This window comes from Natator depressus, chromosome 11 (assembly GCF_965152275.1).
Source record: "Natator depressus isolate rNatDep1 chromosome 11, rNatDep2.hap1, whole genome shotgun sequence".
In the NCBI taxonomy this organism is placed as follows: Eukaryota; Metazoa; Chordata; order Testudines; family Cheloniidae; genus Natator; species Natator depressus.
In genome coordinates, this window is record NC_134244.1 from 32,647,153 (window position 1) to 32,659,860 (window position 12,708).

General features: G+C 41.3%; 1 protein-coding gene across 1 annotated transcript in view; it reads right to left on the minus strand.

Annotated features, from left to right (window-relative positions):
- LY75 (lymphocyte antigen 75) overlaps positions 1-12,708 on the minus strand; it is an 82,448-nt gene that overhangs the window by 9,630 nt on the left and 60,110 nt on the right. The window contains 7 exon segments of the mRNA XM_074967421.1: positions 2,609-2,776; positions 5,125-5,247; positions 6,596-6,763; positions 7,901-8,075; positions 9,030-9,250; positions 10,635-10,829; positions 12,520-12,642. Of these exon segments, the coding sequence (XP_074823522.1) occupies positions 2,609-2,776; positions 5,125-5,247; positions 6,596-6,763; positions 7,901-8,075; positions 9,030-9,250; positions 10,635-10,829; positions 12,520-12,642 (1,173 nt within the window).

Consider the following 12,708-nt stretch of genomic DNA (forward strand, 5'->3'; position numbering starts at 1 on the left):
TGCAGTGCCAGGAAGCGTCCGGTGCCAGGGTCTTGGTCCGAGTCCAACTGCGGTGCTGCTTCTACTGCGGCCGCCAGGGCACTGCGCACCAAGGCGCTTGGTGCCGGATCTTGGCGCACTGCAGGAGGTTGAGGGCTAAGAGCCGCCTCCATAAGGAGCTGTTTGAGACAAAAGTCCCGCTCCTTCTTGGTCCAGGGACGAAAACCCTTGCAGATCCTGCACTTGTCTGTTTGATGAGACTCCCCCAGACACTTTAGGCAAGAGTCGTGGAGGTCGCCCATTGGCATGGGCTTAGAGCAGGAACCGCAGGGCTTGAATCCCAGAGCTTTGTGCATGAGCCCAACAGAAAATCGGGAAGGAAGGGAAACCCCCCAACCCACTAATACTAACTAACTACAACTATAACTATGAACTACTATAAACTATCAACTATGAACTATTATAAACTAGAAACTGCAAGTGCTAGGAAGAGTGGAGGCCAGCGAAGCCGAACGCCACAGTTCCAACGTCATGGGCGGTAAGAAGGAACTGAGGGGGTGCTGGATCAGCTGGGGTATATAATCGAGTGCCATGAAGACGCCACTCCAGGGGGCTCCACAGCCGACCCACCGGGTGTTGCTAGGGTAAAAATTCTCCGATGGCTGTGCACGCAGCGCGCGCACACCTAAATTGGAATTGATATGAGCAAGCACTCGAAGAAGAACGAGTTGAAACTTATAGTAAATAACAGAATTATCAGACACCTAGATGAACATGATTTGCTGTGAAGGAAGCAACATGTCTTTTTTAACGGGAAATCATGCCACACCGATCTATTAGATTCTCTGAGGGGGTCAACAAACATGTGGACAAGGGTGATCAAGAGGATACAGTGTACTTGGACTTTCAGAAAGCCTTTGACAAGGTCCCTCACCAAAGGCTCTAAAGCAAAGTAAGCAGTCATGGGATAAGAGGGAAGGTCCTTTCATGGATCAGTAACTGGTTAAAAGACAGAAAACAAAGTGTAGGAATAGATGGTCACTTTTCAGAATAGAGAGAGGTAAATAGTGGGATCCCCACGGGATCTGGACTGGGACCAGTGCTGTTCAACATATTCATAAATGATCTGGAAAAAGGGGTAAATAGTGAGCAAAATTTGTAGATGATACAAAGTTACTCAGGATAGTTAAGGCCAAAGCAGACTGCGAGGAGTTACAAAAGAATCTCACAAAACTGGGTGACTGGGCAACAAAATGGCAGACAAAATGTTGATAAATGCAAAGTAATGCACAATGGAAAACATAATCCCAATTATGCATACAAAATGATGAGATCTAAATTGATTGTTATCATTCAAGAAAGAGAATTTGGAGTCATTGTGGATAGTGCTGCAGCAGTCAAAAACGCTAACAGAATGTTAGGAACGGGATAGATAATAAAATAGTGAATGTCATAATGCCACTATATAAATCCATGGTATGCCCACACCTTGAATACTGTGTGTAGTTCTGGTCACCCCATCTCAAAAAAGATATTTAGAACTGGAAAAGATATAGAGAAGGGCAACAAAAGTTATTAAGGGTGTGGAACAGCTTCCATATGAGGAGAGAATAAAAAGATGGGGATTGTTCATCTTGGAGAATAGCTGACAAAGGGGTGATATGATAGAGGTCTATAAAATCATGAATGGTGTATAGAAAGTGAATAAGGAAGTATTATTCCTTCCAATAACACAAGAACCAGGGGTCACCCAATGAAATTAATAGGCAGCGGGTTTAAACACAAACAAAAGGAAGTACTTCTTCACATAATGCACAGTCAACCTGTGGAACTCATTGCCTGGGGATGTTGTGAAGGCTATAACTAGGTTCAAAAAAGAATTAGATAAGTTCATGGAGAATAGGTCCATCATTGACTACTAGTCAAGATGGTCAGGGATGCAGCCCCATGCTCTGGCTGTCCCTAGTCTCTGACTGCCGGAAGCTGGGAGTGGATGATAGAATGGATCACTTGACAGTTGCCCTGTTCTGTTCATTCCCTTTGAAAGCATTTGGCATTGGCAACTGTCGGAAGACGAGATACTGGGCTAGATGAACCACTGATCTGACTCAGTATGGCCATTATTATGATGAAGACCTCTAACTATTTACTAATATCTATCTATGCATTTCTAGTGTGCCCATCAACATGACATATCCCATGCATAGAAATGCGGCAACCAGGTATTGAACATACAAAGATTAAAGCAGAAATTAGCTGCATTGTTCACAAAAACAAAAGCAGCCTAAAAATAAACAGGATAAATGAACCTTGCACCATAGACTGGTCTTATAAAAAAACCTCTGAATTAAAGCCAACATTGAAATGTAAATTAGTCCAGATTCTTCACAACTATGAAAGAAAAGATAGTATCATCTCTGTAACTCTTCTACAACTACACTGGACACATTATCCTAGGCAGAGAACACACCAAAGGCCATTTATACATCATTTAAGTCCCACTTAAGCCACAGGACTTCTGGAGTGAATTTCATCTGAGTGTACACAGACCTTTCCTGACATAAAAATCCTTCAGTACAACAATTTAAAAAAAAAAGTGAATTGTATATTAAACACAAGAAAGACATACCTAGCGGAGCTTTACAAACAACTCTGCCTTTACTATGACTGCAGTCAACTTCAGACCATGTTCCATTTGTGGACAGGATAACACTGCATTTCCCATTGACTTTTGAAGTTCCGTTTGCCCAATTGGCATATTTAACTGCTGAACCATCAAGCCAGTTCAAGGACTTAGCTGTAGGGAAAGATCACAAATACTGCTTTCATAAATCACCATCAAAATTTGCAATATTGCAGCATAATGTGAAAAATGAAATTTATTAATTTCATCACATTTCTAAACATCAACTGTAGGTGCCCATCCAGTGAGCTGGGTGCCTATTACATAAATAACAAACGACAACAAACTGCCCATAAATATAAATATACCCATCTCAGTGCACCCTTCCTGAGAGAGACAGGCTTTGCAGCATGCCCAGGTTAACAAATCTGGGATCTGGCAGACCAAGGTTTGGGAGCGAAGTAAGTTCAATTACTGAGCAACCTGCAGAGAAAATGCTGTCAGCACCTCAGTCTCATGTATATTGAAGGAGTTCCAGCGCAAGTGCCTTTGCTCATCCTAAATGTGGCACAGGGAGAGGTGATACTCAGATAACCAGGTCCCAAATCATTTAGGGCTTAAAGTCCACCTAGAAACTTATTGGAAGCCAGTGTAGATCATGGTGTCCTGGTCTAATGTGCTCCCAATGTGCGACTCCACTTAATAAGAGCACTGCAGCATTCTAGCAGTAGATTAAGCTTCTAAATAGTCCCCATGTAGGGCGCATTACAGCAATCTAGTCTTGAGGTGATAAAAGCATGGATAATTCTGACAAGGTTCACATTGGAGAGAAAGGTTTATATTTGTCTTGCCAGGCGCAGATGGAAAATACTCTGTCACAGCTGCTACCTGGGCATCTAGGACTGGCCCAGAATCTAACACCATTTCCAATTTTCACACTGTTTTACAAATGGCAGTTGCATGCCCCTATAAGTTCCACCTACTCTTCTGCCTGCTTCCATCAGCCCACCATTATCTCAGTCTTGTCTGGATTAAATCACAGCCAGCTAGTTCTCATCCAAACCCCAAGCTCTTGTACAATGTCCCTTTGTTGATTATCTAATTTTCATTCCAAAACCACAAAAATAAAAGTGATTCTGTGAAACTCATAAAATAAATATTTTAGAATAATTTTCAAAAGCCAACAAAAACAGCCTCTCCGCATATACCTTTTCTAACCCATCTGTCTTAATCTAGCAGCAAAGTTTGAATTTAACCCACTGAATATATGTGAAAATAATTCTAAATCACAAAACAAGAAACATTAGGAATTGACATAAACTGAGAAGAGGTAGAAGTTACTATACTACAGTAACTCCTCGCTTAACGTTGTAGTTAACGCTCCTGAAAAATGCGACTTTAAGCGAAACGATGTTAAGCGAATCCAATTTCCCCATAAGAATTAATGTAAATATGGGGGGTTAGGTTCCAGGGAAATTTTTTTCACGGGAGAAAAAACTATATTATACACACACACACAGTATAAGTTTTAAACAAACAATTTAATACTGTACACAGCAATGATGATTGTGAAGCTTGGTTGAGGTGGTGAACTTAGAGGGTGGAAGAGGGTGGGATATTTCCCAGGGAATGCCTTACTGCTAAATGATGAACTAGCATTTGGCTGAGCCCTCCAGGGTTAACACATTGTTGTTAATATAGCCTCACACTCTGCAAGGGGGCCGAATGGAGGGAGGGGAGACAGCATGGCAGACAGAGACACACACCCTGTGTGTGGGAGAGAGAGATGCGCATTGCCCCTTTACATACTCTGACACTACTCTAAGTACATTGCCTTTTTAAGTATATCAGGAAGTTGAGACAGCAGCTGCTGCCAGCAAGCTCTCTCTGTCCTGAGCCCTGTTGTGTCCCCACCCTGCTCTATATGGAGAAGGGGTAAGCGGGGGGCAGGAGCGGGGGGAGGGGAGCACCCTGACATTAGCCACCCTCTTCCTCCCCCATTGCACAGCAAGCAGGAGGCTCCTGGGAGCAGCTCCAAGGCAGCGGGCAGGAGCAGCACATGGCAGTGGGGGGAGGGACAGATGCACTGCCGGCAACTGATAGCTTGCTGGGCGACTGCCGCACAGGGAACTTAGGGGAGCGGGAAGCTGATGGGGGTGAGGGGGGGCTGCTGGTCCACCCATGTTCCAAGCCTCCACCAGCTAGCTGCAACAGGCTGCTCTTCCTGCAAGCAGTGGACAAAGCAGGCAGCTGCCAAACAAGGTTATAAGGGAGCATTGCGCAACTTTAAAGGAGCATGTTCATTAATTGATCAGCAACGAAACAACGTTAACCGGGACGACATTAAGTGAGGAGTTACTGTATATAAATTAATGCTAACAAATTGCATAGCAGCGGCAGTTAACTTTTCAAATTCTAAGTATTTTTATATTATTTTCATTCATTTTTATTTACCATATAAAATATATATATATACACACACACACACACACATACATACATAGTTGGTAGTTACTTCTTACCCCTGAAGTTCTGAGACAATCCAAGCCACACTCTTCTGGTGATGAGGTAATTTTGCCTTATGTGCTTACTGACAAATATATTCTCTTCAGCATCCTTTATAGTCAATAGTGTTGAAGAAGGATCTAAGGGAAGAGTTTAGTGGTCAGTACAGAAAGAAATTTTAGAGGTTTCCCTCATAGTCTTTTTAAATTAAATGGATTTTCTAAAAATTCAAAAAGGGATCATTTAAGGCACAGAAATGAGAAAGAACGTTTGCTAATTTGGACTCCTAAAATTTTGATATGTAATCTGCAGAGGAAAAACACAGATTAGGAGAACAATGCAACGTCATGAGCAGCCTCAGATCAAAGTTAATTTCTTGTTTTGTCATCTGGGCAGGTCATGCAAAATAAAATAAAGAAAATTCTCCTGCAAGTCTGGAAAGATATTAAATGATACTTTATGGAAACAGAAGCACTGATCCTGCCAGGTGCCAAGCATCTTCTGTAAATCCCCTTGATTCCTATTAACCTAAATAGAGGCTCAGCACCTTGTAGGATCAGGCCAATTTTCTGTATCTAAATAACAAATCATATATTGATATACAATGTCACTGCACTTAAGGTGTAATGGGAAGGAGGGCGTGCACTGGGGGAGGCGGCGGGGGGGGAGGGAAGGCGTGCTTCAGTGCACCTGATCCTCTGCTGGCATAAAAGACTTTCTGCCAACAGCATAAGTTAAAGAAGGACTACTCTTGGTCTAACCCACGCTGGGTCCAAGTGGCCCTGAATTGAGTGTCACACCTGGTAATAGGAATACCTGCTTCTTTATTTCAGTTTATCTTACACAGTTTAATTAACCTTAAATAGTAAAAAAAAATATATATATATACGGCTAAAATTATGACAATTCAAACGTGCTAGAATTTTGAAGGGAGCAAAGGATTCTGTACATGAGGAATTACATGCTGTCACAAAACAATCCCCAGTATTTACTAAAGAAAAAAAGCTCTTCTTTTAGCACAAAAACTGGCTTTTCAGCTTCTGTGTGCATCAAGTTTAAACTGTGAAGTGTCTACTTTCAAATCCTCGGTGGGATTTCTCTGCATTCATCCTATGCCCAGGGCTATAATAAGAATAACTTTGTAACAAAGCTACAGCCTTTAATTTGTATAAAGTGGTTTGTGTAAAATAAAAAGGTTTTCCACTGGAAATCAGCTTTGATTTTCTGAATCCTTTATCAATGGTTACATATGAGGTATCACTTTATTTATGTACATTCATGTTCCAGATAAGTAATCAGAACACTGCACATCTTTACCAAAAATATTAATCAAATGCTCCAAAAATCATTAGATAAAACCAGCCATTAGATATATTCCTAAATCAAAGAAACATAAAGCAGAAGTTTTGCCAGTGTGTTTTTTCTAATCCTCCCTTAATGATGAGCTATTTACAAGATATAACACATTATAAATAAAACCAAACATACCCAGCTTCTGACAGACTCTTTTAGCCTCTTCTGCAGTATATACTGAAAAATTGTATAATGCCATGTCAAATGCATAGCAATGATCTTTATACTGCAACCACTGCGATGTTCTAGGACCCTGTGGACACCTGGAGGAGCCTTTGGTTTGCTGTGGCTGTAGTCGTCTCTCTGTAAAAATATAAAGACTTTGTATTATGCAAATTAAAAGAGGCTCTGCGGAGTCAAATAACTCTGGGGTAGGGAGGCTATATAGAAAAATACACACACATGCTGGAATCGGGCTCAATCACTGTGGACCTCTGATTCAGGAGTTGACGTTTATACCGTAGGTCACAAAGAGATTATCAGTCTAACAATTTATAAAAATTATATTAATTTATATTTATATTAATTTAACTATATTAATTTCTTCCATGAAACATTGGGTCATGTTGAAAGTGATCCCTCTAATTTGAAGAAACTAAGGTAATCTGAGGTCACCAGTTTTATTTATCAGATTTTGCCAAGATAATTGTCTAAGATGAGGGAGTATGTAACAGAGACAGATGGTGACAGTCTCATGTTCCCACTACTCAAAATAAGATTCATAAGTTAATACGGTAATTTTCATAGCATCTTTCACACAAGGATCTCAAAGTGCTTTATTGCTTTATAAAGGGAGGGTAAATATTTCCCATTTTACTAGTGGAGAAACTAAGGCACAGAAAGGTTGTGATTTGCCCAAGCCCCAAAGCAAATCTTGGCATAGTTGAGAATAAAACTCAGGAGTATTGACTGCAAGTCTCCTGTTTTAACTACTATTCAACACTGCCCTCCAAAAGCCTTTCAGTAATGTGTAGTCAACGTACACCCTGCTCAGCTCAGTTCAAAGTTTCACTCCATATGGGCATGGGAAAGAAATGTCCTGAGCAGTTATCAAAATCTTAAAACAGAAATCCAGTGACAACACATGACTTTGACAGAGTCAGTATTTCATGGAAGCTGAGCCAACAAAACTCTGCAGTGAAAACATTTTTGGCATAAAGAAGCCCTCTCACATTAGGCTGTTTAACAAGCAGTATCTATTTTTAATGCCTGTTTAGGTAGCTGGCCACCACTGTTATCAAATACCAGAGTATGGTGCCACAAAGCTTACAAGATATACTAACCGGTAGTTTGCTACTCCTTCTAAACAATCAGTCTTAAAGAACAAAATGTTTCGTTTAGTCTAAATCACATTTCTTTCAGTCTTCATTTTCTGTTCATAATACAGCATGTAAAATAGAGTATGTGTTAAATTACAGGAAAAAAGGAAATCAGGCTTACTGTCTGAAGAAGTATAGCAAATGGCACCCTCAATAACATTTGTGCACCTTGCACGTTTCCAAAATCCTTTAGTATCCAGAAAAACGCAGTTCCCAGCAGATTTAGAGTTTTCCAGTTCCCAGGGACGGTAGTCAAATTCACTTCCATCAGACCATTCTAAATTAGATTCACTTCCCTGATTAAAGAATAATAATTTTTATACCACTGCATTCAGGCCTTAATTAATCAAATATAAACACAGATAACGTACAGAGAGTGATGCACTAAAGAGTCGAAGACCCATTTCCTCCAAGTCAGTACTGAACCAATGCCCAACATGGTTAGCAGGTTGTGTCTTCCAGGTAATACTTAAAACTGAGGCCCTGGCCACCTGTGATCACTGAGGAGTCTGTGGTACTCTAAGTATTGGGTTGTGGCCAGGTCAAATCCCAACCTGGTAACATTATGCCTCCCTAATTTTCCCCCAATGGTTTCAATTACATAAGGCATTATTCAAGAGCTGACAATTCCTGTCCTAACAAATCTATTGCTTAATCATGTTGTGAGCTGTTAAACCACAGGGGTGGGAGCACTATGTAAAGTTTGTTTATCAGTTTGTGATGAAAGCTACTATGCTAGATTCACTTGGAAGTGTAGACTGGTGGAAACCATGGCAGTGGAAAGTCTACCATGGCCGGTGAAGGGATTAGTGCAGCCCAAAAGATGGGTAGGGTGGTGGACGGATGCACTGAATTGATGTTTCCCCTGAGCACTATTTGCTGGTGGGCCCCAAGGGGAGCTTAAAGTTACCCTCCCCTTTGAAAAGCCTGAGGAAGGATGGTGGCACAGTGGGCAAGGTGGAGCAGAGAGGCTGCATGCTGCACTTCCCTGCGCTAGTGGGGTGAATTTGGCCCATCATGTAAGTATGAAATCAGACACTCATTCTAAAACACATTTCTAATCCCCTAATATCTAAGTGTAGGAAAAGTTAACATATATTCTTAGTGGTAGGGGAAAAAGAAAGCAAATAATCTTCTAGCATGAAATTCAAGCCTCTAAAAGAGCTTGGAAAGATCACAAAGATTTTGGAAATCAACTGCAGAAAATTACTGCAGAAAAAGAAACAATGGTCATGACAGTGGAAACTTACATCAAGGCTTGATAGCCCAATCCACAGTGGATATCCATCATGCTTTACAATATCATCCAAAAACACCTGATGGGATTCACTGTGTATGCTGACTAAATCACTTCCATTCTGTTTGCATTCTCTTAATGCTTCATACCAGGTTATTTTTTTCTGAAGGATCCTGTATGTGCTATTTCCATGTAGTATATACTCAGGCAATGGAGGCTTGTTCTCTCTGGGCCCTATTTCAAGATTAAGATCACAGTTAATTCTATACACTTCATTCATGTTATCAGAAATATGCGGCAGATATTAAAATCTATCAGTCTGTAAAAGGGGTCAGCAACCTTTCAGAAGTGGTGTGCCGAGTCTTCATTTATTCACTTTAATTTAAGGTTTCGCATGCCAGTAATACATTTTAACATTTTTTAGAAGGTCTCTCTCTATAAGTCTATATACTACATAACTAAACTATTGTTGTATGTAAACTTTTCAAAATGTTTAAGAAGCTTCATTTAAAATTAAATTAAAATGCTGATCTTACGCTGCTGGCCCGCTCAGCCCGCTGCCAGCCTGGAGTTCCGTTCAGCTAGGCCGGCAGCAGGCTGAGTGGGGCCTGCGGCTGGGACCCCGGCTGGCAAGGGCCTGGCAGCCAGGACCCCAGACCGGCAGTGGGCTGAGCGGCTCAGCCCGCTGCCACTCAACCCGCTGCCGGTCTGGGTTTCTGTCCGCTGGCTCCTGCCAGCCAGGGTCCCGGCTGCTGGACCCGCTCAGCCCACTGCCGGTCTGGGATCCCGGCCCTGCCCACATAGAGTGGGTACCTACCTTCTCCCTGGTTCTAGCCCATTCTCTTCCTCTCTCTCTGCACTGAGCTGAGGGGGGAGTACACTGAGCACAGGGCTGGGGGTGAAGGAGCAGGCTGGGGGTAGGGGTGTAGGGTCTGGCCAGGAAATAGAATGAGGGAGGGGGTGCAGGGTTGGGGCAGGAGGTTTGGGTGTGGAGTGCTTACCTGAGCTGCCCCCATTTGGTGCGAGGGGTGCAGGGGGGAATGTGGGGTGTCTGTGCAGGAACTCCCGTTTGGTGCACAGGGTGGGGGTGCGAATGTGGGGGGTGCAGGAGTCAGGGCAGGGGGCTGAGGGCATGTGAGGGGGGTGCAGGAGTCAGGGCATGGAGTGTGGGGGGGTTGGAGTCAGGGCTGAGCAGGGCTGGTGGCCGGGACCCAGCAGGCCACAGCGTGCCATTAAAAATCGGCTTGCGTGCCATCTTTGGCACGCGTGCCATAGGTTGCCGACCCCTGGTCTATAACAACTCAATTCAAGCACTGAAGTGTTCAGTGCAAATTACTTATGGGATACATATTATCTTTTTTTATATTGAATGATAGGAGAAAAAGATGGAGGCACACAGCCAACATCCATCCTGAGCAGAGTACGAGAATACTGATAGAGAGCTTCATCCTGCAAATTGAAATCCATGAGAGTTTTGCCAATGAATTCAATGGGAGCAGATGCAGGGTCTTCTTTGGGAGTCCTGTTCATGGAAGACTTGCAGGACTAGGCCTTAACATTAACTTTACCTCGCCAGCCCCCAAAACTTTGGGTGTAATTGTTTCTGGATATTACTTACCCATTTCAATTTTACAGGCAAGAATACTGTGTTGATTAAATTCAAGAGCTTGCCAACTTTGCGTACGGTTGTAAATATCCCAAAACCCATCAAAGTTCACTCCAGCAAAAAACTGATTCTTCTTTACATTAGGTCTTCCCTGTCTCCAGTTATTGTAAGACACAAAAGTTTCATCATACCATTTTAGGGAATTATCTGTGGAAAATATAAAAACATTTCCATATTTTGCCTTGAGCAAAACAAATTTTTTTAAGAAATGTGAAATTAATCTACAACTGAAGATGGTGTGCTCCTGACCAGAATTAATAAAACACTCACTTTAGATCAGAAGGCCTGTTATTACCTGTTTTTTGAAGTTGCTAGAGTTTCCTCTAAGCCCTAACCAAAATTCTGAGTGTCAAGAGAAAATGTTCTTTGGAGATTACCCAAATTAGAATTGTGAAAATTCAGATTACAAAAACCAAACCAAATAAACAACAGGTGCCTTGCAAGTAACCCACTACTATTTTCTGAAGAAGAGTGGTTTGGTGGATAATAGTATAACTAGGAATCAGGAACTCCTGCATTTTATTCTGGCTATGATGCACACTCCCTCTGTAGCTTAATGTGACTCATGTCTCTGCCTTGTTTTCACATTTTGTAAAATGGAGATTGCCATGACCCTGTGTGTTCTGCAATTCCTTAGCCATGCAATTTGCTAGAAAATCCATCCCTCTGCAATAAGGTGCTCTGGAATCTAAGATTTCTTCTCTCTTTTTTTAAAAAATGACATTTCCTGCCCATGAAGATTACTTTTAAAATAAGAACTGAGTGTAATTGATGCAGTGTTGTATTTCTGAGTCTGCAGACAGTCTGAAATAATAGCTCTGAGAAGTGTGAACTACCCCATTCATCACAATGAGTTCAGTATTTGAAACCTAAAGATGAAAATTTAAGGCTCCAACATTAAAATCAGATCTTTGCATCTGCATGGAACCCCTTGAGTTCCAATTCTGCTAACTACTCTACAGTTTATTGTTTAAATAGAAGAGTCCAATTAATGCACTTGTCCCACAATCCAAAACTACCTCCTGCTCCACCTCTCCAAGGGCTACAGATTGCAACAGAGTTCAGACACCCTGCCTCAGAATTTACATCCAGAATGAAGCAGAGTACATGGATTATTGGGGATCATGAAAAAATTACTGATCTATGTCACTGAAATGTTATTCATTCATCTTTGTAAAATGCTTTGAAGATGAAAAGCACTATTATTCTAACAGAAAAATTGCAGAAAACTTACTAAAAGAAAAGGACGACCTATGCATCTGATGAAGTGAGCTGTAGCTCACAAAAGCTTATGCTCAAATAAATTTGTTAGTCTCTAAGGTGCCACAAGTCCTCCTTTTCTTTTTGCAGATACAGACTAACACGGCTGCTACTCAGAAAACTTACTGCACATAATAGAGAATGCAGGGTTGGTCACAAGATGCAGCTATAGGAGCTTTAGTAGTTTGCTACTTAGTCTGGGCTTGAAATTCCAAGGTAGTGAGCACCCAAACTGTCACTCACTTCAATGGGAGTTGTGGGTGCTCAGAACCTCTGTAAATCAGGCCTATGTATATTGCTAAAAATGTTACCACATATCATTGTGCTCTTTTTAAATCCTGCCTTTTGGTAAAATCAATAACCTGGATTAAGCAGACTGTGTAGGATCTAAATATCACTAGAACAGACAAAAGATGTCCAGTTATTTTCCTCTAAAAACATAAATGAAAATATAAGGCAGTTGTAAGCATTAGTATATATTTATTTTTATGGTGTCTTGGATTGCTCTATCCATTGTTAGAAATGTATCAGTTTAATGATAGGAGGTTAGCAAATTTTATTAAGAAAAAAATCTTACCGCTGTCATCATAAATTATGCCCAGCCATACCCATCTAGCTAGGCCACTGAAAGAACGCAGCTGCTCAACAACAAAGTTATTTTCTTCCTCATCTCTAATATTCAAGACAAATGCATCTAGATCTGTTGAAACAATTTTTAAAATAATAATTAGTTTATTACAAGTTTATCTATCATTTACAAAACAAA